This window comes from Heptranchias perlo, chromosome 1, assembly GCF_035084215.1.
Source record: "Heptranchias perlo isolate sHepPer1 chromosome 1, sHepPer1.hap1, whole genome shotgun sequence".
Lineage (NCBI taxonomy): Eukaryota > Metazoa > Chordata > Chondrichthyes > Hexanchiformes > Hexanchidae > Heptranchias > Heptranchias perlo.
In genome coordinates, this window is record NC_090325.1 from 182672856 (window position 1) to 182700457 (window position 27602).

At 40.6% G+C, this 27602-nt stretch overlaps 1 protein-coding gene across 2 annotated transcripts in view; it reads right to left on the reverse strand.

Annotated features, from left to right (window-relative positions):
• Window positions 1-27602, reverse strand: part of hook3 (hook microtubule-tethering protein 3) — a 106678-nt gene that overhangs the window by 48027 nt on the left and 31049 nt on the right. For both annotated transcript variants that reach the window (XM_067994353.1, XM_067994354.1), the window contains exons 5-9: window positions 23784-23916; window positions 22880-22947; window positions 18282-18344; window positions 15148-15231; window positions 5611-5774 (exon numbers count right to left, since the gene is read on the reverse strand). In XM_067994353.1, the coding sequence (XP_067850454.1) occupies window positions 5611-5774; window positions 15148-15231; window positions 18282-18344; window positions 22880-22947; window positions 23784-23916 (512 nt within the window). The remainder of the gene's footprint in view (window positions 1-5610; window positions 5775-15147; window positions 15232-18281; window positions 18345-22879; window positions 22948-23783; window positions 23917-27602) is intronic.

Genomic DNA, 27602 nt, shown 5'->3' on the forward strand with positions numbered 1-27602 from the left:
AAGTGGGGGCAGGAGAAGGTGACCCAAAAACCTCTCAGCCCCTTTAAGACCATCAAGTGCCACCCTTCCACCCATTCTGACCTGTCCATAGCCCCTTTTTGCAGCCACAGGTTACCCCCCACCCCCACGATTTAGCCATTGTCAGTGACTCCAGTCTTTATAAATTCCTTTCTTAAAGCATTTAAGGGTAATTTTTTTGCTTCTGCACTTTAAGTGTCAGCCATGGATCAGTAGCAGCACTCTCGCCTCTGAGTCAGAAGGTTGTGGGATCAAGCCCCACTCCAGAGACTTGAGCACAAAATTTAGGCTGACACTTCAGTGCAGTACTGAGGGAGTGAGATTAGAAAACATTTCTACACACAAAGGGTGGTAGAAGTTTGGAACTCTCTTCTGCAAACGGCAATTGATACTAGCTCAATTGCTAAATTTAAATCAGAGATAGATAGCTTTTTGGTAACCAAAGGTATTAAGGGATATGGGCCAAAGGCAGGTATATGGAGCTAGATCACAGATCAACCATGATCTTATCAAATGGCGGAGCAGGCACGAGGGGCTGAATGGCCTACTCCTGTTCCTATGTTCCTATGACACATCAGTGCAGTACTGAGGGAGTGCTGCGCTGTTGGAGATGCCTGTCTTTCGTATGAGACATCAAACCAAGGCCCAGTCTGCCCCCTCAAGTGGACATAAAGGATCCCATGAATCTATTTGAAGAAGAATTGGGGAGTTCTCCAGCTGCCCTGGCCAATATTTATCCCTCAACCAAAATCACTAAAACAGAATATCTGGTCATTATCTCATTGCTGATTGTGGGACCTTCCTGTGTAAAAATTGGCTGCTGCATTTCCTACATTACAACAATGACAACATTTCAAAAGTACTTTATTGGCTGTAAAGCGCTTTGGGATGTCCTGAGGTTATGAAAGGCTCAATATAAATGCAAGTTAGTTCTTTCTTTCCATGCACACAGCAAGAGAGCATATCAGTAAATTGCACAAATCCAGCCTGTGATTTTTGATCCATTAATAGATGGAAAATCACAGACTGGAGTTGGCAATTTCAGATATGCGCTCCTAGCAGGCACCAACTGCTTAGAAGTGGAAAATGTACTCTTTTGTGCACTATGAGTGAGTTTGCCAACTTATAAAATCTATTATTTAATGAAAAATTATTTTACTAAAGTGTTCACTGTTGAGCTGCCAAGTTTTTACATGGAAAAAAAAATCTTAACCCTCAGAAATGGCTCAGGAGGGATTTTTTAAACCTGAATTTTCTACAGAAGTAAACATGAGTGACAAAAAAAAAATCTATTCTAGATAGAAAAAAAATTGTCCATGTCAACAAAGAAACTAATTATGTGTGTTTCTGATCAACTAATTATTCTGGTTGAGGAGTGAGAGGCAAGGAGTCATCATTTTAAAATTATCACTAGAGCGAAGAGAGAGGTTAGGAGAGATTTCTTTACACAAACTGTTGTTGGGAGCATGGAATGGTTTCTACAAGGAGTACTAGAGACAGAGACCATCTTTTAAGGGAAACCTGGATAAATATTTGAAGCAGAGGCAGGTACAGGGCTATAGGGAGAGCAAGGCAGTGGGATTAGGTTTGGATTGCTCTAGCAAAGAGCCAGCACAGACACAATGGCCCAAGAGGCTTCCTTCAGTGCTGTAAACTGCTTATTGGTTCTAAGACAAGTGCTGTCAGTCTGCGTGAACAGAAAAGCATAATTGTTAATAATAGTTATCACTTGCCTGAAAAGAAATAGGAAAATTCAATCACTTCAAATCAATTTGTTTGAAAGTCTTCATGAAAAACCAAAGAAACTCTGAAATCCTGAGGATGAGGGGACATCAGCTCATGCTATTGTACAGATTGTATGCTTGGGAACTCTGAAAACTGTAGATGCTCAGGATGCACACATGTAGCTGAAAGCTCTCTCCAACTGCTGTGAAAATATGCAGTTGAAACCCTGGCTTTTGAAACTGGCTAAGGACTTGAAGAAAAAAAAACTAATAAAGGCATTTAAAAACACAAAAGACATTTCAGTAGGTAAATTATCAATTTATTCTGAAATATGTAATTCTTTGATTTTTTAAATAATTGTTTAAGACACTAGAAATTTTAGTTACTGAGAAAAAATGGCTGTCGAAAGTTTTTTTTAAAAAGCTTTGAGTGATTCAATTCTCATCAACAAACTGCAACAGCAAAATCTTAATGTTTAGATAGGGGTTTGCCATTGGAATGTTTACATATGGATTTCAACGGTAAATGTTGACATTAAAAAGCATGACACAGGAAGTAAGGTTTGTGGAAAAGAAGTTCTCGACAAATGCAAAAATGCCCGGTTCCTTGGTTGAGGTGGATGGAGGGGGGTGAGTTGTGGCCATTGGCACACAGTAAGGAGGAAAGTTGGCATTTTGTTCCAACTCCTTCACGTCTTGATGAAATCCATCCTCTCAAATGCCTTCTCTGCATCAAGGGAGAGTAGCAGCATTGGAATGTCTGTGCTCAACAAAAACTGTCAATAAATGATATCACTTGCCTTCTGACTATAAGAGGCCAGTAGAGTGTAAAAGGCCAGAAAGGCATGGACTTTAGCCTCAGTGGGATTTCAGCCTTAGGGGAAGTTCAGCAATAAGCGGCAGTTGGATGGGAAGTTTTTATTCTCTATATAATTAAAACTTGTGTGAAGTGAGTAAGGACAGTTTGATTCTTGCAAGAGTTTGGTGTTAGTGTCCTTGTTAACACTAATTCCTCAACGAACAACACAAAAAACAGATTATCTGGTCATCTATCTCATTGCTGTTTTGTGGGATCTTACTGTGTGCAAATTGGCTGCTGTGTTTCCTACATTACAACAGTGTCTACATTTCAAAAGTACTTAATTGACTGTGAAGAACTTTGGGACATCCTGAGCATGTGAAAGGCATTTCTTTCTTTCGTGAGAATTCAGGCTAACATTATGGACTATCTTAAGTTAGATATAGAGCGAACAAAGTGCAGGGAACCCTCGTAATGTGTGTAGAGAATGATATATGGATCATCATGGACCTTCAATGTGTCCAGGAGTAGCACATTTTTACTATGTTTCAGAAAATTGAGTCTCTGGAGCACAGGATCTTTGCGCTCGAGCAACAAGTAGCCACTCTCAGCATCATTAAAGTATATGAGGGATATCTGGATTGTGCTCTCTAAAATGTGGTCATCTGAACTGTGGTCTCCAGAATGTGGTCATTCAAGAGGCAGTACTAGACTGTTCAGGACAGAGGGATAGCGTTCAGTAAGGTTTCTCATAAGAGGCTCATCAGAAAAATTCAGGCATGTGATACAAGAGGAAATATAGCAGCATAGATAGAAAGTTGGTCAAATGACAGGTAGCAAAGAGTTACGGTAAATGGGCGTTACTCAGATTAGAGAAAGGTTGGAAGTTGTACTCCAGGGATCAATCAGTGCTGGTTCCACTTTTGTTCTCAGTATATATAGATGACTTGGACTTGGGAATAGAGAACACAATCTCAAAAGTTGCTGATGACACTGTGGAAATGGTTAAAAAACATCCTGAAATGTGAATGAATTTGGAAAAAAAAAGTTACTTTTAACTGTTGGGTTTTTAAAGTTAAATGTATTCACATAAGTTAACAAAGGCACTGACACAATAGAGCTAAGCTTTGAAGTTGTTTCCCTATACAGCATAAATAACAAGCAACGCATTAGCCTTTTGCGGCAATTGATAAACATCTCACACCCAGTGTGTAGAGAGATAGAGATAGAGATATAGATAGAGAGATAGATTCAAATCCAGCAAAGGCATCTGTCATTGATGTTTTTGAAACAGAAAGCGGCAAGGGCAAAGCTTGGCTAGGTTCAGGAGGAGAGTACAGAAGTATTGTAATAATTAAGAGTTTCTTCTGTTTGAGTCAAGTAAGACAACCCACTGATGTGGAGAAGTGTAGCTTGTTCATTATTTTGTATTATGTGAAGACAATCTGTACCGATTGAAATAAGTGCGTCTAATCAGAACTCTTGCTTTGTATGTCCATTGGCTGTGAAATAAAACAACTTAATAATTTGTGTCTGGCCTCCACTTATCAAATGCTTTCTCGGTCCACCATTGAAGAGTTTAGAGAGGGTCACATGAGAAAGACAAGAGTATATAATACAGATCACAAGAGGGTACTATTGCTATACCCCTCTGTTATGTCATTGTATAATTAGATACTGGGCAGTATGGATACACCCCTAAAGATAAGATGCTGAGACAGTTTAAAAGAGAGACTAGTATAGTTGTACCCTAACAATTAGGAAGACAAATGGTATGTTAGCCTTTATTGCAAGGGAGTTGGAATATAAAAGTAAGGAGGACTTGCTGCAACTATATAGGGCTCTAGTGAGACCACACCTGGAGTACTATGTGCAGTTTTGGTCTCCTTACCTAAGGAAGGATATACTTGCCTTAGAGGAGGTGCAACAAAGGATCACTAGATTGATTCCTGGGATGACTATGGTTGTCCTATGAGGAGAGATCGAGTAGAATGGGCCTATATTCTCTGGGGTTTAGAAGAATGAGAGGTGATCTCATTGAAACATATAAAATTCTTAGAGGGCTTGACAAGGTAGATGCTGAGAGGCTATTTCCTCTGGCTGGACAGTCTAGAACTAGGGGTCAGTGTCACAAGATAAGGGGTCGGCCATTTAGGACCAAGATGAGGAAAAATCTCTTCACTCAGAGGGTTGTGAATCTTTGGAATTCTCTACCCCAGAGGGCTGTGGATGCTCAGTCGTTGAGTATATTCAAGACGGAGATCGATAGATTTCCGGACACTAAGGGCATCAAGGCATATGGGGATAGGGCTGGAAAGTGGAGATGAGGTGGAAGATCAACCACGATCTCACTGAATAGCAGAGCAGACACAAGGGGCCAAATGGCCTACTCCTTCTCCTATTTCTTATGTTCTTATCTGAAAGAATATCTAAGGCAAGAATCTAAACTTGTAATATTTACAAAAAGGTAGAGGGTTTGGGAAACAGCATGAAGGACTGTAAAAGGCTTCTGGAAGACACACAGGTTAGTAGAATGGGCACATAGGTGGAAAATACAATTTAATGTGATAAGCATGAGTGACGCATTTTGCAAAGGAAAATAAGGAACGGTAGTATATACTCAATGGAAAGATGCTGAAAGGCGTGGTTAAACGGAAGCACTTCAGGCTTCAATTAAAAGTGCAAGTATAGATATTTAAAGTTATAAAAAAAGGCAACAGCATTTTGGGTTTTACAAATATTAGTTAATTTCCTATGGGGAGGGGTAGAGAGAAAAGTGTCAGGCAAGAGAGATGGGGAAAGGGAAAGCAAGGAGGAAGGAGGGGGGAAAGTGAGGAGGAAAGAAAGAGATGGGGATGGGGGAAAAGGGAGGAAGACAGGAGGAGAGAGAGGAATGAAGTGGCTCAAAGAAGGGAGGGGGTGTTTGACTCGGTGTCTTTAAGCTATATTGTAGGAGTTGTAGTTTGTTAGCTGATTAAGTCTCTCCATATTTGAACTTGTTTTGTTACGTGCTGCCTTGTTACACCTTGCACTTCACATATTAGCAAAGCAATGGAATTTTATCAGTACCTAAAGGTCTCTTCCTGTAGTTGTTCCAACTGGGTTTGCAGTTGAAGGTGTCTACGTCCTGCTGGGCTGTTGGGGTCTTCAATAGAATCAGATTGGTTGAGGCGCTCCATAAGAATTTGATTTTCTGCTAATAAACTGCCCTTTTCTTCTTGTAGAGCTGCAACCTGTTTAAATTGATGAGAAAAAAAAAAAATCATAGTTGCTCTTTGATATAAAAGCTATACAGAAAATCCAAGGCCCACTATGTATTTCCTTCAAAAATACTTAATTATTAAAACCGATACATCAACAACTTACATTTATATAGCACTTTTAACGTAGGAAAACTTTTAATATATTACTAATTGATCTTGCATGGTATTGCAGATAAGGAGTTGAGACCAAGTGTAGTCTTCTGATCAGGTGGCATTGAGGGTGGGGGGAGGAGGGGAAAAAAAGAGATGGGGAACTGAAGGAACAATAACTTGTATTTATATAGCACCTTTAATATAATTTTAAAAACTCCCAAGGCGCTTCACAGGAGCGTAATCGGACAAGAATTGACACCAACCCAAAGTAGAAGACATTAAGTGAACAAAAGCTTGCTCAAAGAGGAGCGTCTTAAAGGAGAAGAGAGAGTGGCAGAGAGGTTTAGGAAAGGAATTCCAATGGGGCCAATGGTGGGGCGAAGAAAATCTGGGATGCACAAGAGGTCAGAATTGGAGGCGCACAGAGTTCTCGGATGGTTGTAGAGCTGGAGGAGGTTACAGAGATAGGGAGAGTCGAGATCATGGATGGATTTGAACACAAGGATGAGAATTTTAAATTCGAGGTATTGGTGGACTGGGAACCGGGTCAGCGAGCACAGGAGCGATGGGTGAACGGACTTTGTGAATTAGCTGAGGCGGGGGCGCAAATGCAACAAGAGCAGTGAAGGGATGGGTAGTTTTATAAACCTGTTCTGAAGTTCCAAAGTTCCCTCGCTGATAGTGCATGAAAACCGACTTAGCAAACAACTGGAGAATAATGTGCACTTGCTAATAAAAGTATATACACTCACCTGTGTACTACATTAAAAGGACTCTCAGTCTCCAAGTGGGGGGTACGATATGGCGCTGGGTTGGACACACTAAGGCATGCAGTCCCAGGGCAAGTGGAGGCCTCCAGCGGGCATCTAATTCACTGCTGGGTTGCTAAAGATAATTGCATGGAGTGTCAGGGCCACTTATCAGGGACAGTACCAGAGGCACTACTCCACATTCGGTGAGATTGTGGTGTTAATTGCCAAGCTAGTCATCAAAAAGGTGAGCTCTTGACCAGTTGCGGGAATAAAACCCTTGAGAGGAAAACCGGAGCCCGGTTATCAGGAGAGATAAATTGGTGGGAGAGCAAGATTTGGATGGGCCATGGGAAGTTAATTTCAAGTTGGCGATTGCCTAATGAGAACATTATGACAAAATTAAAAACTTTCGGGTCCGGAAAAGAACTGAAGTACAAAAAGCACTCAACTCACCTTTTAACAAAATGTCTGCCACAGAAGGCTTTTAGGAGGAAGAATTGCTGTGGAGCCAGCCAGACTCAAATCCATCATTTTAATGGAAAGATTTTCAATAGGAAAATGCACAGTGTAATAGGTGGCACTCTAAACTGGAGTGCCACTTACGCTGGCAATTTCAAAGGTGACTGGGACATGGACACAATGTACATCAAAGTACTTAAGCAATGTTGATGGGCGATTGGCAGCTGTGCCTTCAGCCTTCTAGGCCCTAAGCTCTGGAATTCTCTCCCTAAACCTCTCCATCTCTCTCCCCTCCTTTAAAACACACCTTAAATCATACCTCTTTGTCCAAGCTTTTGGCCACCTTCTTTGGCTCGGTGTCAATTTGTTTCTTATTACGCTCCTGTGAAGCACACTTCCTGACTGCACATCTTGACTTCCTGTTCTCACACTACTTCCCATTATAACTTCTTACGTCCACACTTACAATGCGTTTTTAATCTATGTAAACGTATCAATGATTGCACAATCTAGACACCGGGTTCCCACAAATCACTCAAAATGCTTCCTGAAAAAAATTTCATCTGCCATTTTTTCCCTCCAGTGATTCAAATTTTTAATGTCCATAATAAGGGTTCAAACAAAATAAATACATTCAAAAATATCACATATTACACAGTAACATCCAGTGAATTGTCTTTTGTGTCTTTTAATGCCAGTATTAAAGTTTTTGCTTAAGGCCTCAGACTCTCCCAAAAACCTGGGCTTGAAGTTGATAATTTTGCCCAGAGCTGTGACGGTGTGAGCTGAATTTGGATTGTCCAGTCTGAGAATCTGCAATGTACCTAATTTCCCAGGATGTATCAGTAGTATTCAATCAGCTATAGTGATGAAATATTCTTCTTTAGTTTCTAATCAAAAGTTTTTCAAAATTATTTGAAGAAAAGCTAGCGGACAAATTTCAAAATCATTATACAGGTATAATTTATATTGATTATTTTTAAACTGTGTTTACATGTAAGTAAAAGTGGTTAATGATTACTAATCTGTTGGATCTTTTGTTGTGTTCTACAAACTTTACAAAGCACCAGTTTTGCCAAACACTGGCCTTGATGCTAACCTTTACATGGCATAGACACCCCTATTATAAAACAGCAAATCCTCCGATTCATGAGTAATACCAAGGGAGATCTAATATATTATTAAATTCTGTAAGTCTGTCATGTCTTCTGTTGAAAATTCCTATGTAAACACTTTCCTATGGGATTTCCCATTTTAAATGTGTTCACACCTATTTATTAGATTTCCATGTAACCATTTCCTTGTAAAGCCAGTCACGTTTTTTAGGATTTTCCAATTAGTATAAGTCAGTGACGTAGAATACTTAAAAAAAAAAATTTTGCCTCATTGCGGATTTCCTATAATTCCAACACCCCTATTTCACCCCATTGGGCCTCCACCTCTCATTTCTCCTCTGTAAGCTGCTACATTTTCAGGCCTCCTCTGCCGCTGTGATTCAGCCACAGATCTGTTTAGGTTAAATAATTTTTTTCTATCCTGCCCCATCTCCAGTAGCTGCAAAAAAATTTATTGTTTCCATTAGGCAATCAGGACGGCAAAAGACAGATGGACTCCCCAGATAAAGTCAGACCACAAAGTCCACAGAAAATGGGGGCTGCAAATGCTTGGCCAACAGGCTCAGGAAAATGGAGCCCAACTAATAGCACAGCTCAGAATTGAGTCCGTTACCAGGGAATTGCGGGTGCCAAATGCATGCTGAGCTCCCAAAAAGCAGCCTGCTGCAAGGTGAGGAAACCGGTTGCCACGTTCTTTCTTTCCCCAAATTTCCTTCTTCTCCTATTGTTATCGCTTCTGTTTTCTTTAAATTTCCCACTGTCACAGTTCAGGATTCTGTGTCCATTTTTACCTCAAATAGGACCGAAACATGAGCTGTCTTAAAATGCGTTTTGAGAAGAAGCAATCTTTGCCCAGGTTGTTAGGACAGGTACCAGAGAAAGAGAGAGAGTGAGAGCCTATCCTTATTACATTAAGATAAGACTTCCTGAAGTGGGCTAGTGGAATGCCTGTTCTTCAACCTTTTTTTTAAACATACGATGGCAAACAGAAATTGTACTGATTGTAAATTTCTTCACACTCCGAGCCTGTCAATTTGGCCGGCTGCCGGGCGGGAAATCGAAGAAAAAATTATAATGAGGTCCCGCTGTTAAATTCAGCAGGACCTCCGTGTCCCCGGCCTTGGTGGGTTTTCCTCACTCTACCGCACTCCCCAGCAAATATCAGAGCCTATGATTCTAAGCAGCTATTCCTTTAAGCTGCTGTCAATTGTTAAAAGCCACATCCAATAATTTTTCAGAAAGATAAAATGCAAACACAACAGACAACCAAGCAGCATTAGTTAGCGATCCCATAAGGATGGTATTAACACATTGCTCCAGCTGCATGCTACAAGTTGAAAAGATAAAGAATAGATTTACCCTTTCTTCTAGTTCAATGCACTCTAATCTCAGTCTAGCAATCACATCTTGAGAAAGGTACGCCTTCAAAGCAAGGCAAATTTGAAGGATGTTAAAATTTCATCTCAAAACAGGACACAAAAAAAGAGGAAAAATTAGCAATACGAGTAAAACCATACATGATAGACGATCATAGAATCACAGAATGGTTACAGCACAGAAGGAGGCCATTCGGCCCATCGAGCCTGTGCCGGCTCTTTTAAGAGCAATCCAGTTAGTCCCATTCCCTTGCTCTTTCCCCGTAGCCCTGCAAAATTTTTCCCTTCAAGTATTTATCCAATTCTTTTTTGAAAGCCACAACTGAATCTGCTTCCACCACCCTTTCAGGCAGCGCGTTTCAGATCATAACTACTCGCCTCGTAAAAGAGTTATGTGAAACCTTCCTTTGTCTTTATGCACTTCTTTTAAGAAGTATCATTGCATTTGCAGTTGTGCTGTTTAAAGGAGAAATGCAAGAAGGAAGCTTAGTTTATAAATGTCAGCTGAATTTGCAGATTAAACCACTGCCTTAAACTCATACACCTAATTACTATGTTTTATAATAAAGATCCATAGTTCTTTATAAAATTACATTTTGTAATTAAGTTAAGTAACAGATATACTGAGCAAAGTAAGCGTGGATAACCTTGCAATGATATCAAAGTAATGTTGAGGCACGATACATTACTTCACTGGCTACTGGAATTTCTCCCAAGCAGGTTACAGAAAACTACTTTATTCAGTGAAAACTGGATGCCAGTAAATTACTGGTTATAAAAATATGTTTGTCAAAGAACTGTTGAGATATAAATGACTATCGCAGTCAGACGCAACATAGTCCACTGCAAGAAATTTTTTCACATTTATTTTTCAATGTTTATCAAACCATCATGTAGAATTACATGGAAGTTACAGCACGGAAATAGGCTGTTCAGCCCAAATAATCAGTGTTGGGTGTTTATCACCCATACGAGCAGTAGTCCTAATCCCATGTGCTTGCCCTCTTCCCATATCCCCTTATGTTCAACCACCTATCTAGCCTAGTTTCAAAATGTTGATGTGGTCTCTGCTTCAATCACCAACTCTGGTAGTGCATTCCACACCCATACAGCTCTCTATGTAAAAAGAAATCTTGTGCTCTCTCTCTTAAATCTTTTATTTATTTTTATATCTATGTCACCTCATTCTAGACCCCCGCCCCCATCACTGGAAACAGACACTTTCTATCTATTTTTCAAGTTAATCTTTGTACTTGTATTTCCTCATACCAAGCAGCATCCTAGTGAATCTACACTGTACCCTCTCTACTGCCTCAACATCCTTCCAATAGCATGGAGCACAAAACAGCAAACAGTACTCCAACTGAGGTATGAGTACAGTTTTAGAGATTCAACATTAAATCTAGTCTTTTGTATTCTATACCTCTTGCCATAAAGTATTACTACTTTTTTTAAAAAACCAAAATGCACCACCTCACATTTACTGACATTGAATTCCATCTGGGACTTTCTTGCCCATTCTACCATCTTATCAATATCTCCTTGCACCTTCTTTTGGTCCTCAGAATTATTTACTATGCCTCACCTTTTAGTATTGTCTACAAATCTGGACACCATTCTCTCCAGTCCAATATCCAAATCACTGATGTACACAGTAAACAGAAAGAGTCCATGGGCAAAACCCTGCGGGACACCACTACCCTCTTCTAATTACTGAGAAACTGTCAACTCTTACTCTGTTTCCTAACCAATTTTTGATCCAATTTGCTACCCACCCTCTAATTCCATACCCCTTAATCTTCTCCAATAGTCTCTTGTGTGATACCTTGTCAAAGGCTTTCTGAAACTTTATGTACACCACATGAACTGCATTTCCTCCAGCCACCATATCCGTCACCTCCTCAAGAATTCCATCAGGTTTGTCAAACACTAGCTCCCTTTCTGAAACATATGTTGGCTGTTTCCAATTATTTTCTCTTCGTCTAAATATTTAGTAATTATCAAAATTTTCACTACCACCGATGTTAAATTAACTGGCCTGTAATTAATTACCTGGGTTAACTGTGGCTTCCTTTTTCAAAATGAGTATTACACTGGCCTAGCTCAAGTCCTCTGGCACCCAACCACTCAATACCATGTAGGGACCCCACAATTTCTACCCCCATTTCCTTCAGGATCCTCATATGTATTCTGTAAGGCCCTGGCATCTTGTTGTCCTTTAGCTTAACATCTCTAATACTTTCCATTTACTTATTATAATATTCCTCATCTCACCTTTAACTAATTCAGGATTTACCTCCTCCACAGTATCCTTCATGTGAAATGCACACATAGAAAGACAAAATTTTCCTGTCAGGCAAATGACATCTTGAAATATTATCGGTCAGATTAGTTCAGAAAATGTGCACAGGCACATTCTTGACATCCAATCTAAAAGGTTATAACACAATTAACTTCCTGGCAGTAGACTGGAGCCAAAGAATGGCAACCTGTGAAATTGTATAAGAGTCCTCTAGTATGCCCAACCAAACTTCATCATGCAGCTGTGACATGGAGAGAGAAGAAAAAAAAAGACAAAACAAGGATGAAAAGGGGCAGCAAGGAGAGGAGAAATGAAACAGACCCCATGGGCGACATTAATCACTGACATTTTGTTTGAGGTTTCCTTACAGCAAAGGTATTTATTAACCATCACTATGGACTATATTGTCAAGTTGTAAGTCATCAAAGGTTAGCATTCACAAATCCAGTTAAGTCTCCATTCTTTCCAATTTCTCTTCCCGTCTCCCCTTCACTCCAAGGGTCAAAGGGACTTGGTGGCACAATGGATTCTTACATTTTCCTTTCACTTTTAAGACCCTAATTTAGGTCTAACCCAAACTGATAGTACAAATGTCTCCTCTTTATGCTGACTGTAAGGATCCTGTATGAAATGAGTTTGACCATGCTCAATCTGTATTTAGCACGCACAAGTCCAGCACAAGTCCACTGCATAGCACAGGCTAAAATTTTGCAAAAGACGACACTCTCACTCAGTCAGTGCATAAGAAGTAGTTAGCATGCAAAATAGAAATGCCACGCTGATATAATAAAAAGTGATGTTCATGAAGTTGAGAGCTAAGGCAGCATTGGGGCAGAGAACAGACAACTTTATTCTGCATTTCTTCAGTATTCTACCTAACTTGTAGAAGTGGTCAATGCAAACTTTAAAAGTCAAAACTTCCATTCTCAGGCATGCACCTTGAATACTAAAAAACAAAAATGAAGCAATTCTATTTTTGTCCAGTTCAAATATGGGTTCATATTTAGATCACATTTCTTGTATCAGCCCAGGTGCCTTTAGTGCATCAGGAGACAGCATCTGAATCCAGGGATTTCATTCATTTGTGAAAACGGATAATGGTATTGACTAACTTTCTTGCCTGTGTAGTCCATACTGTTGCTTCTGACCTTTGCTCCTTCCCTGCTTTGCCTCTGATCCTCACTCACCCAATGCCTCTTGTACGTCCCATGCTGCAACTCAGACTTCTGCTACAATGTATTTAATGCTCTTGCACATGTGAATCCCAGCTTTGTATATGCAAATTAGATTTCCATTAAAGTATAATGACAACCATGCCCAGAAGGTATGTAATCGAACACTCTTCATTTCATCAAATAGGAATCATGAAAACTGCAGTTATAGAAGTTCATTTGGCCCATGAAGCCTATACCAGTGCTAGCGCTTCAAGTGGAGCCCTCAATTCTAAGCCCAATTTTCTGTACTCTCCCTGTTTCCTTTTATATCGTTCCAATCAAATACCTATTCAATTCCCTTTTAAATGATTTGCAGTCTCTGCCTCAATAGCTACTTGTGGTAAAGCATCCTCCCCACTAATAACCCAGTGTGAAAAAAAATTCTTATAACTTCCCCTCCTTGGTCTTCCAGTGATAATCCTTATCTACGACACCTTGTTACTGATTTGCCAACCTATGGAAACAATCTTCAACTCTCAAAATCTCCATTAAATCCACATTTAACCTCCCAGTGAAAATGGTGCTAATTATTGAAGCCTTTTTCCATAACCAAAACCTCTAATTACTTTCATCATTCCAGTCAACCTTCACTGTACTTCTTCCATGACTCTGGTACCCTTCCTATAATGGGATGCATAGAACTGTGTGCAGTACTCCAAATATGGCCTAACCAATATCTTGAACATACTCAACAACATTCCCTTCTTTTATATTCAATGCCCATGCATAAAATCCAGAATCTAATTTTCACTTGTAGCCTTTTCAGTCTGTACTCTCCCCACTTTTAAAGATGTGTGCATTTCTACTCTTAATCACTCTTCTTCCACCCAGTTAAGGATCTCACCGCTTAGGGTACATTTCCTATCACAATGCTTTTTCTCAAAATGTGCTATGTTGTATTTTCCTGCTTTGAATGATACAATGAGCTAAATGGTCTTCTTCCATTTTATAAACTTCTATAGTTCTATCCACCACCTATCTGCCCACTCCACTCCTCTATCCAATTTTCCCTTAAAACATACAGTTGTTTCTGCCTCAGCCATTCCCTTATGACAAAGCATTCCACACTCCAACAACCTTCTCTTTAAAGAAATTTCTCCTAACCTCTTTCCTCACTCAGTGATAGGGGAGGATATAAAACAATAACTATAGTTATCCATTCCTGACATTACTCTGGTGAATCTATGCTACACCATCTCTATGGCTTTAATATCCCATATATCTTGTGGAATGTGGCCCGCTAATCCTTGAAGTCAGCATTCCTCTGCTCAAGCAACTTTCTGATACTTAATACATAGATACTTCACCTGAATACTTTGCAGATCCAGAATTCTGACAACAGGTATGTCACACACATCAAAAGCAAAATATTGCGGATGCTGGAAATCTGAAATAAAAATAGAAAATGCTAGAGAAACATGACTTGCTGAGCTTCTCCAGCATTTTCTATTTTTATGTCACACACATCACTAGCCTAGCTCCTAATCCTGCCACTATGCTCTTAACTTTTGTTACGAGCAATTCTGGACTTAATCAGAAAAAACTCTCACTTACCCACTTGCTCTTACTATCTCAGCACTGAACTCCTGCTAAGGCCAAACCAACTCCTTTATCTTCTTTCAGCAAAAATTATCAGCATCTCATTCAGTCAACCTCTTGGAGCACAAGAAACCAAAATAGTGTGAAACTTGGCAATGGCCTATACTTTCAAGCAAGCTTGGAACACCATCCATTGTCTTTAACTGTTAAATCCAGATAGTAGTTTTTGTAAAATTTTGAACACTCGGTCACTACACTGAAGGTGGACTTTTAAAAATTTGTTCTCAGGGCGTAGGTGACGCTAGCAAGGCCACATTTATTGCCCACCCCAAGTTGCCCTGAGAAAGTGGTGGTGGGTCACCTTCTTGAACTGCTGTAGTCCTTGAGAACTATGGGTTTACTTAGATACAATGCTAAAACAGGTCTCATTTAAGAAGCTAACAACTCGGGAGCAAAGTCAAATTAGAAGATTGACTGAGTGATGCAAATATACCTGCATATCCAGTTCATGGCACCTTTGTGAAATCTCCTCCTTGGCAGCCAAAGCTTCATTTAGCTCTTCAGTGGTTTTCTTCAACTAGGAAAGAATACAAATTAAATGAAAAGGGTCTTGTTTAAACACCATGATGCAGAGATTGATAGCACATGTGCACAGGTGACACACCGATGAGTTTCTGTATGCTTGAAAAATATTACAAATCCCTCTAACAACTTCTCCATGCATGAATTTCCTCTCTTTTGGGCCTCAGTCTTATCATCCGCTAGAAGGAAAGAAAGCAATGATGATGACCAGATAATTTTTTTTAGCGATTGGTTGAGGGATAAATATTGCCCAGGGCACCCAGGAGCGCACACCAGCTCTTCTTCAAATAGTGCCATGGGATCTTTTAGGTCCAACTGAGAGGGCATCCAAAAGACGTCACCTCCCTCAGTACAGCACTGAAGTGTCAGCTTACATTATGTGCTCAAGGTTCTGGAGTGAGACTTAAACCCACAACCTTCTGACTCAGAGGCAAGAGTATTCAGTACACAAGACTGACACCTGGTTGAAATCCAAGAGAGGGGAAGCTCATGCAAGGTAAAGTTGTTGGGAGTAATTTGCAATATTGGATTATTTCAGAATTAAATTCTGTTTATTATGACATCAATTTTGATTTTAGGGAATATGGTAATTTAAGTGGCCACTAAAAGGAGTTTTTTTCTTTAAGGGATTTGATTGGTTGCTTTTGTGCTGGTTATTCATTGGTTGGAAAAGACCACTGCGCTCCATTTGATTAGTCCAGTGTTTAGGAAGTATTGTATCCCACAATACTTCTCATACTTATCTATCAAAGTTTTCTCCAGGTATTTATCCCTTTCTCCAGATATTTATCCAACTCTCTTTTGAATTTGCTAATGCAATCAGGCCTCATTGTCTTCCTTAACAATCCATTCCGTACATTCACCATCTGCATAAATTAGTTAAATTTAAATGGCCTTTTCACTTTCACTCTAAGTTTGGGGCTACATCCTCTTGCTGTAGAATCTTTGACTATGTTAAACATATGAACGTTAATGTTGTCGAAGCTCTTTAGGATTTTGAACATTTGTATAAGCTCACCCTGGACAGCCCCTCCTCATGACTCAGCTGCCTATTCCCAGTTATCAATTTACACATCATTGTGCCTTCTACAATGCATGGACACATTTCTCTATGGCCAGAATTATACAAAGTATTCCAAGTGGGCTGGACCAGGGATCTGTAAAAACTCAATCGATTCCCAAGATTTATGCTCCGTCACTCTGGTTATACAACCCAAGATTCTACTTGGTCTTTTTTCTGCTGCCAGACATTTTGCTAATTGTTGCAGCAATTTAGCTTATATTGCCTCTGTTTATTATCCTTTCCTATCATAGGACTTGGCATTTGTCCACATTAAATAATATCTTGGACTCGTCACATAACCTATCCAGGTCCTTCTATATTTGATCATTCCGTTCCAGTTTGTTTGCAATCACGGCCAGTTTAGTATCATCTGAAAATTGGAGTTTTGCTTTTGTCTTCACTTCCAGGTTTTTTATGTACATCGTAAATGGCAATGACCCCAGCATCGAACCCGACAAACCCAATGCCAATCCAGCTCCTCGTACAACCAACCTTGTGCTTTCTTTGTTTCAGCCAATTTTTGATCCATTTCAGAAGCACTCCATCTATACAGTGTCTTTCAGCTTTGTGGACCAACGTCCTACATGGCACCGTATCAAAAACTTTGCTGAATTCTAAATAGGCATCCACCAAGTTCCCCGTCCACAAGGTTTGTCATCCCCTCAAAGAATTCCAAGAGGTTCATCAGATATGGTCTCCGTCCCATAAAGCCATGCTGGTTCCCTCCTATAGTTCTATATTTTTACAGGTGGTTCATCATTAATTCTTTCAAGACTTCTTACAGCATTTTGCATACATTGAAAGTCAGACTGGTCTATGGATGTTGTCTAAATGGAGTTGCAGAAGGCATTTGATAAGCTACTGCACAAGAGATTATTAGCAAAAATGAGAGCCCACAAAATTGGAGGTAACCTTGTGACATAGGTCCGTAATTAGTTGGGAGGTAGGAGGCAAAGAGTAAGGATAAAGGGAATGTTCTCTGATTGGCGGGATGTGGCAAGTAGTGTTCCACAGGGATCTGTACTGGGGCCTCAGCTTTTCATCATATATATTAATGACTTGGATGATGGAATAGAGAGCTGTATATCCAAGTTTGCAAATGACACTAAATTAGGAGACATAGTAAGTTGTGTGGATGGGAATGAGAATAAGTGAGTGGGTAAAACTGTAGCAAATGGTGTTCAATGTGGAGAAGTGTGAAGTCATCCACTTTGGATCTGAGAAAGACAAATTGGAATATTTTCTTAATGGTGGGAGACTAGGAGCTGTGGAGGAGCAAAGGGATTTAGGTGACCATGTAGAAAAATCACTGAAAGCTAGTGTACAGATACAAAAAGTAATCAAAAAGACTAATGGAGTGTTGGCCTTTATCTCAAATATTGGAATTCAAAAGTGAGGAAGTGATGCTTCAGTACAGTACAGATCGTTGGTCAGACTCCATCTGGAGTACTGCATTAGTTTTGAGCAACAAATCTCCGGAAAGATATATTGGCCTAAGAAGGGGTACAACGCAGATTCACTGGAATAATATCAGGGCTTAGAAGAGGTACATTATAAGGGCAGGTTGCGTAAACTTGGTTTGTATACCCTTGAGTTTAGAAAGTTGAGGGGCAGTCTGATCAAGGTATTTAAAATGATTAAGGGGTTCAAAAGGGTAAATACAGAGTAACTATTTCCTCTGGTGGTGGAATTCAGAACAAGGAGGCACAATGTTAAAATTAGAGCTATGCCATTTAGGAGTGAAATCAGGAATCACTTTCACAAAAGGTGGTGGAAATCTGGAACTCACTCCCCAAAAGACGGTAGATGCTGGATCAACTGAAGTTTTCAAGACAGAGCGATAGATTTAATAGGTAAGGGTATTAAGGGATATCGAACAAAGGCGGGTAAATAGAGTTGAGGTACAGATCAGCCATGATCTAACTGAATGGCGAAACAGGCTTGAGGGGCTGAAAGGCCTACTCCTTTTCCTATGCTCATACCTGGCGATCAAGGTCCAGATAAGCATCATTTCCAACTGACGCTGGAGTTTCTTTACTCATGAGCTGTAAACACAAAATGTGAATTAATCGGTGTGAAAAACTAAGTAAATTGATCAATCAAGTGCAAATAAAAATGAGGTCCCAAACCGTTCCCAATAGTATTTCCTTAAAATAAGAAGGCTGAAGTAAACAAGCTATTCAACTTGGACAAAGAACATAAGACGAGAGGACACAAATATAAAATTCACAAGCCTCAATCAAGGTTAGAGATCAAAATCAACGTTCCACAACCTCCGCTGAGACAAAGGTTGTAATTAGGAGAGGTGACTAAAAGCTAGGACCAAACAAGTAGATTTTGAAGAGTCAAAGGAGGGGAGGGAGGTGGAGAAGTTTATGGAGGGAACAGTAGAGCATGGAGTCTAGGTAACTAAAGGCACAGCTGCCAAATGGTGGGGCAAAGAGGAGGGTTGCACAAGTCACCAGAGTCACAGGACCAGATAATTTTGCAGGGGTGGGGGGAGGGGAGGAGTTGTATCACTAAAGCGTATGAAGATAGGGAGGCTTGAGGCCTTGGAAGGATTTAAACGCAAGGATATGAATGTGAAATCTGAGGCTTTGCGCAGGAGCCAATGTAGGTCAGTGAGGACTGGAGCAACAGGCAAGTAGGATGTGGTGTGGGATAGGATATGGGCAGCAGAGTTTTGAATGATATGAAGCTTACGGAGGGTGGAAGACGGAAGGATGGCCAAGAGAGCATTGAAGTAATTGAGTCTGGAGGTAACAAAGGCTTGCATGAAGGTCTCAGTGACAGATGGGTTGAGATAAAGCGGAGGCAGGCGATGTTAGGGACAGTGAAGTAGGCGGTCTTTGTGACGGAGATGATATGCGGTTGGAAGCTAAACTCAGGGTTGAAGAGGACAGGGAGATTGCGAATAGTCTGGTTCAGCCTGATGATATCAATGTTTGCGTGGAAGGTGAGCCCACGTCTGTGGATGATTTCGCTAAGTGGGGGCCAAGGATGGCATGGGGGTGAGAAGAGAAACCATTGCTAGAGATGCTTTGGCTACAAATGAATAATTAAGAGGGGAACTAAGTGAGTGCTCCCCATCTGAGCTGGACAATGGAAGAGAGGCATTGGAGGATGATGATGTGGTTGACCACATCAAAGGCTAAAGAAATGTCACGGAGGATGGGAGGGTTAATGCATCATAGTCAGAGAATGTTGCTCATGACTTTGGTTAGATCTGTTTTGATGCCTTGAGACGGTGGAAATCTGTTTGAAGGGATTCAAACAGGAAGTTGCAGGAGAGATAAGCTTGGGTCTGTGAGATGACAACACTTTCAAGCACTTGAGAGAAAGAGGAGATTAGAGATATGCTGTATTTGCAAGGACAGAGGGGTTTAGGGTGGATTTTATGAAGGGGTTGGTGTGATGGCAGTTTTGAAAGGTTGGGGGCACTGCTAGCATGAGAGTTAAGAGAGTTCAATCCTTTCTAACCTTCATCAGACAGTGCATCTTCTGGTGTGTTAAAACAGCAAAGACTCTATAGCTAAAAACATAGCCTTGAGTGGCATTTAAATTTACCTGCCTTCAACAGAACAAATTTTGTGAATTCATGATTTGAGAAAAAAAAACTGCAGCATAATTCTCCATCTCAATGAAGGAGAAGCTGCCAGCATTAATTCCATGCTGTAGAAGCACACTGCCGGGTGGTTAACAATAAAAAAAGAGGGAGGGGCAAGACTGGCAGCTCAATATTCCGGGGTACAGAATCTTCAGGCGAGACAGAGGGGGAGGTATAAGAGGAGGGGGGGTCGCAATATTAATTAAAGAATCAATTACTGCCATAAGGAGGGATGATATATTAGCAGGTTCCTCTAATGAGGCCATATGGGTGGAGCTTAAAAACAAAAAGGGGGCAAGCACTTTGATGGGAGTGTACTATAGGCCCCCAAACAGTCAGGGGGAGATAGAGGAACAGATATGTAGGCAAATCTCAGAAAATTGTGCAAATAATAGGGTAATAATAGTGGGGGATTTCAACTTCCCCAATATTAACTGGGATACTCAGAGTGTAAAAGGCTTAGAGGGTACAAAATTCTTAACGTGCATCCAGGAGAGCTTTTTGAGCCAGCATGTAGAAAGTCCTACAAGAGAGGGGGCGGTACTGGACCTAATTCTAGGGAATGAGTCCGGCCAAGTGGAAGAAGTGCTAGTAGGTGAGCACTTTGGTGACAGTGACCATAATTCAGTGAGATTTAAGGTGGTCATGGAAAAGGACAGGGAGGGGCCGGAAATAAAGGTTCTAAATTGGGGGAAGGCCGATTTTAATAGGATAAGGCAGGATCTGGCCAAAATGGACTGGGATCAGCTGCTTGTAGGAAAATCCGCATCGGAGCAATGGGAGTCTTTCAGAAGGGAGATTGAGACCATACAATGGCAACATGTTCCCGTAAAGGTCAAGGGTGGTTCCAAGAACTCCAGGGAACCTTGGATGTCAGGGGATATACGAGAATGGATTAGGAAAAAAAGGAGGGCTTTTGGCAGATACAAAAGGCTAAAGACGGAGGAAGCCCTAGAGGAGTACAAAAAGTGCAGGGGGATACTTAAAAAAGAAATTAGGAGATCAAGGAGGGGCCATGAAATAACACTGGCGAGCAAAATAAAGGAAAATCCTAAGATGTTTTATAAGTATATTAAGGGTAAGAGGATGACTAGGGAAAAAATAGGGCCCATTAGGGACAAAAATGGCAATGTGTGTGTGGAGCCGGCAGATGTAGGAGGGGTTCTAAATTAATTTTTTGCATCTGTTTTCACTATGGAGAAGGACGATGTAGACATAGAAATACGGCAGGGGGACTGTGATATACTCGAACATATTAACATCGAGCGGGAGGAGGTATTGGCGGTTTTAGCAGGCCTAAAAATGGATAAATCCCCAGGCCCGGACGAAATGTATCCCAGGCTACTGTGTGAGGCAAAGGAGGAGATTGCGGGGGCTCTAACACATATATTCAGAACCTCTCTGGCCACAGGGGATGTGCCAGAGGACTGGAGAACCGCTAATGTAATACCATTATTCAAGAAGGGGAGTAGGGAAAAACCGGGGAACTACAGGCCAGTGAGCCTAACATCAGTGGTAGGAAAATTATTGGAAAAAATTCTGAAGGACAAAATTAGTCTCCACTTGGAGAAGCAAGGATTAATCAGGGATAGTCAACATGGCTTTGTCAAGGGAAGATCATGTCTGACTAATTTGATTGAATTTTTTGAGGGGGTGACTAGGCGTGTGGATGAGGGTAACGCAGTGGATGTGGTATACATGGATTTCAGTAAGGCCTTCGATAAAGTCCCCCACAGGAGACTGGTCAAGAAGGTACGAGCCCATGGAATCCAGGGTGCCTTGGCACTTTGGATACAAAACTGGCTTAGTGGCAGAAGGCAGAGGGTGATGGTCGAAGGTTGTTTTTGTGACTGGAAGCCTGTGGCCAGTGGGGTACCACAGGGATCGGTGCTGGGTCCCTTGCTGTTTGTGGTCTACATTAATGACTTGGATATGAATGTAAAAGGTATGATCAGTAAGTTCGCTGATGATACAAAAATTGGTAGGGTGGTAAATAGCGAGGAGGATAGCCTCAGTCTGCAGGACGATATAGATGGGTTGGTCAGATGGGCGGAACAGCGGCGAATGGAATTTAACCCGGAAAAGTGCGAGGTGATGCACTTTGGAGGGACTAACAAGGCAAGGGAATACACAATGAATGGGAGGACCCTAGGCAAGACAGAGGGTCAGAGGGATCTTGGTGTGCAAGTTCACAGATCCCTGAAGGCGGCGGAACAGGTAGATAAGGTGGTAAAGAAGGCATATGGGATACTTGCCTTTATTAGCCGAGGCATAGAATATAAGAGCAAGGAGGTTATGATGGAGCTGTATAAAACACTGGTTAGGCCACAGCTGGAGTACTGTGTGCAGTTCTGGTCGCCACACTACAGGAAGGATGTGATCGCTTTGGAGAGGGTGCAGAGGAGATTCACCAGGATGTTACCAGGGCTGGAGCGCTTCAGCTATGAAGAGAGACTGGGAAGATTGGGTTTGTTTTCCTTGGAGCAGAGGAGGCTGAGGGGGGACATGATTGAGGTGTACAAAATTATGAGGGGCACAGATAGGATGGATACTAAGGAGCTTTTTCCCTTTGTTGAGGGTTCTATAACAAGGGGACATAGATTCAAGGTAAAAGGCGGGAGGTTTAGAGGGGATTTGAGAAAGAACTTTTTCACCCAGAGGGTGGTTGGAGTCTGGAACTCACTGCCTGAAAGGGTTGTGGAGGCAGGAACCCTCACAACATTCAAGAAGCATTTGGATGAGCACTTGAAATGCCATAGCATACAAGGCTACGGACCAAATGCTGGAATATGGGATTAGAGTAGACAGGGCTGATGGCCGGCGCGGACACGATGGGCCGAAGGGCCTCTATCTGTGCTGTATAACTCTATGACTCTATAATAGACAGTAGCTGTACAGGTAGCAAAAGTAGGGAGCATGGCAAAATGAGGCACTTAATGATAACTTAAAAGGGGACATGCATATACAACCTACCTCCTGAATGGCTGCCATGACAACGTGCTGAACAGACTCTTCCATCATCATGATAGTTTGTATTTGTTCTGAAAAATAATCAAGGAAAATATTTGCTAATTATCTAAAGACCACATAAGGTAATGTACAATTAAATTATGTGCTACAGATTTAGTAAGGAAGCTTTTTCCAATGTAGTTGAGCCCAAGGAATTGCTGTATAATGTATTATGCATTGAAGTGGTTACATCTACAATTCTGGATCTTGCAGAAGGAGTAGAACTGAAGAAACAAGCAACCAGCAGGGAAGAGAAGAGAAATGCCTTCCTTGAAAATAAATCTTCAGATTTTAAATATTAAATTTCCTGTGCTTTTTTGATATGACAACTTACAATCATGAACAATACTTTCATGACAATAAAATGACTGGAGCACATAATTTAGGCTGCTGGTTTTCAAACTTTCCTGTGTGGAGCGAGCAGCTGGCAGGGGTGCTTGGGAGGATATCTTGAGAGTAGTTAGAATGTGGAACTCACTACCACAAGGAGTAGTTGAGGTGACAAGTATAGGTGTATTTAAGGGGAAGCTAGATAAACACATGAGTTAGAAAGGAATAGAAGGATTTGCTGATAGGGTATGATCAAGTAGGGAGGGAGGAGGCTTGTGTGGTGCATAAACTCCGGCATGGACCTGTTGGGCCGAATGGCCTGTTTCCATGCTGTACGTTCTATGTATATTCAAAGTAGTCTGAAGAAAGAACTTGCATTTATATAGCACATCATCATATCCTCAGGACATCCCAAAACACTTCACAACCAAGAATTACTTTTTGATGTGCTGTTGTGATGTCGGTAAACAAAATGTCCAACTTATACACAGAAAGGTCCCGCAAACAGGAAATGATCATGTAATCTGTCCAGCTTTACCTTGTTTCTGCTCACAGTTGACAGCACAGCCAAGAATGAGCTGTAGCATTCGTCCAAGTTCTGCTGCATCAGAGTGCTCTCCTATCAAATTAACATCTGGTAGAGGAAAGTCAGTAATCTGTTGTCCCAGGACCTGTAAACAGATTAAAATAAAATGCAGCAATACCATTTACACCAGCTGTATGGAAGTAGAATTCCTACAGGCATCGGAATGCACCAACATCAAAAAATGTTCCACGTAATATGTTATCCATATTAATACAACTCCAGCCTTGTGTACATAATTGTTGATCTTACATACAGAGGACACTAGAAGAGAGTTGTAAACAATTTTACAACACCAAGTTATAGTCCAACAATTTTATTTGAAATTCACAAGCTTTCGGAGGCTTCCTCCTTCCTCAGGTGAATGTTGTGCTTCCTCCTTCCTCAGGTGAATGTTCACCTGAGGAAGGAGGAAGCCTCCGAAAGCTTGTGAATTTCAAATAAAATTGTTGGACTATAACTTGGTGTTGTAAAATTGTTTACAATTGTCAACCCCAGTCCATCACCGGCATCTCCACATCATCACTAGAAGAGAGGATATACTGGAACGCATATTGCACAGTGCATTCCAAATTGGCTTATTTCTTACATACGAATTAAGAGCAGGAGTAGGCCATTCGGTCCCTCAAGCCTGCTCTGCTATTTGATAAGATCATGGCTGATCTGATCATGACCTCAACCCTAGTTTCCCGTCAACCTACTGTATCCTTTGACTCCCTTGTTAATCAGGAATCTATCTAACTCAGCCTTAAAAATATTCAATGATCCTGCCTCCACCGCTCTCTGGGAAAGGGCGTTCCACACTCACGACCCTCAGAGAAAAAATTTCTCCTCTTCTCTGTTTTAAATGGGAGAACACTTATTTTTAAACTGTGGCCCCTGGTTCTAGTCTCTCCCACAAGGGGAAACATCCTCTCAGCATCTACCCCTTCAAGTCCCCTCAGGATTTTATATGTTTCAATAAGATCACCTCTCATTCTTCTAAACTCCAATGTATACAGGCCCAACTTGTCCATCTTTTCCTCATAAGATAATCTCCTCATCCCAGGAATCAGTCGAGTGAACCTTCTCCAAACCACCTCTAAAGCAATTATGTCCTTTCTTAAATAAGGAGACCAAAACTGCACACAGTATTCTGGATGTGGTCTCATCAGTGCCCTGTACAACTGTAGCAAAACATCCCTACTTTTACGTTCCATTCCCCTTGCAATAAGTGACATTCCATTTGCCTTCCTAATCACTTGCTGTGTCTGCATACTAACTTTTTGTGATTCATGTACTAGGACACCCAGATCCCTCTGTACCTCAGAGTTCTGCAATCTCTCTTCATTTAAATAATATACTGCTTTTCTATTCCTCCTGCCAAAGTGGACAAGTTCACATTTTCCCACATTATACTCCATCTGCCAAATTTTTGCTCAGTCACTTAACCTATCTATATCACTTTGCAGACTCCTTCTGTCCTCTTCACAACTAACTTTCCTACCTACCTTTGTGTCATCGGCAAATTTAGCAACCATACATTCGGTCCCTTCATCCAAGTCATTGATATAGATTGTAAATAGTTGAGGCCCCAGCACTGATCCCTGTGGCACTCAACTCGTTACATCTTGCCAACCTGAAAATGACCCATTTATGCCTACTCTTTGTTTCCTGTTAGCTAACCAATCCTTTATCCATGCTAATATGTTACCCCCTACACCATGTGCTCTTATTTTGTATAGTAGCCTTTGATGTGGCACTTTGTCAAAAGCCTTCCGGAAGTCCAAGTACACCACATCCACAGGATCCCCTTTATCCACATTGCTTGTTACTTCCTCAAAGAACTCTAATAAATTAGTCAAACACAATTTCCCTTTCACAAAGCTGTGTTGACTCTACCTGATTCCATTGAGATTTTCTAAGTGTCCTGCTATGACCTCCTTAATTAGATTCTAGCATTTTCCCTAATGACAGATGTTAAGCTAAATGGCCTGTAGTTCCCTGCTTTCTGACTTCTTCCTTTCTTGAATAGAGGAGTTACATTTGCTATTTTCCAATCTGATGGGACCTTTCCAGAATTGAGGGAATTTTGGAAAATTAATACCAATGCATCTACTATCTCTGCAGCCACTTCTTTTAAGACTCTACGATAAAGTCCGTCAGGACCTGGGGACTTGTCAGCTTTTAGTTCTAATATTTTTTTCCCTGGTGATTGTAAATGTTTTAAGTTCCAAGTTCCTCCCTCTCTTTCATCTCTTGATTCACAATTATTTCTGGCATCTTTTTTGTATCCTCTACAGTGAAGACGGAAGCAAAATATCTGTTCAATTCATCTGCCATTTCCTTATTCTCCATTATTAATTCCTCAGACTCACTCTAGAGAGGACCAACGTTCACTTTACTTACTCTTTTCCTTTTTTAAATACCTGTAGAAACTTTTACTATCTGTTATTATATTTCTAGCTAGCTTTCTCTCGTACTCTAATTTCTCCCTCCTTATTATTGTTTTAGTCATTCTTTGCTGTTTTTTTATATTCTGTCCAATCTTCTGACCTGCCACTAATCTTCACAGAATTGTATTCTTTTTAATTCTTTCTGGAGTTGGTTGTGACATAATGTGACATTGTTGAAATGTTTATGGTGCAAAGGAACCCACAGTGGTTGTATTCATAAAGTTGCTCAGGATCAATTAGCCATGGAAAGAATAATTTATTTGTGGGAAAAATTAAAACATAATGAAGACCTCAAAATTTGAATTTTTATTTGTGGCTGTTACAATGCCAACCTATAAATCATTAATTCAGGTACAACGTCTGATGTTTTAAATTTTTGTTGTTTAAATTCTCTAAATTCTCAATATTTTGAGATTGTGCCAAATCAGTTGCAGTATTGGGTTGTTTTCAGGTATGTTTCCGTTTGGCCTCACATAACAGACATAGTGAAATTTCATCTTAGTTGTACCGTGAGCGAGCAGAGAAGAGATCCAAATTATTATTCTTTGCAAGGAATTTTTAGGAGAGAAAAATATAGAAAAAACACTAGGCTATGTCATTTTAAGAGCAAACAGAACATGTACATGGCAGTAACACATGAATTCAACATTCATGCAAGAAGGTAAAATGGGAAAAAAAATTTAAGTTCAACTTAAATTCAGTTCTGTGCATTTTAGTAAAGGATTAAAGCTGAACATACAAGTCTAAAGGTCTGTAATTGAGAATAGCTCCTTGTCAAAACAATATTGATTTCCCTGATTACTTCTTACCAGATTATTTTACAAGTGAAGTTTTATTTTTATTTCATCTGGTTTTCCAGAAACTGTTTGGAAAGAAGGATAAATCGCTTAGCTATAGACCAATTAGTCTAATGTCAGATATGGATATGGATTTTCAGAAGGCATGCAATAAAGTGTTTCACGGGAAGCTTGATACAAATATTGAGGCCTATGATACAAGAGGAAATGTAGCTGCATGGAAAGAAAACTGACTGACAAACAGGAAATGAAGGGTTAGGTTTAATGGGTGTTATTTGGATTGGATAAGAGTTGGGAGTGGTGTACCCTAGGGTCAGTGATGGATCCACTTTCTGCAAGTTAATGCAAAGAAGTGTGGCGTAATGCATTTTGGGAGGAGTAACAAAGAATGGCAATATAAACTCAATGGAAAGCTGCTGAGGGGTATGGGTGGATAAAGAGAAAAAAATAGAAAGAGAGAGACAGACAGACCACTACAAAGAATAAGACCTTCACCACACGGACTGCAGCGGTTCAAGGAGAATACCGACTACTATCTACTC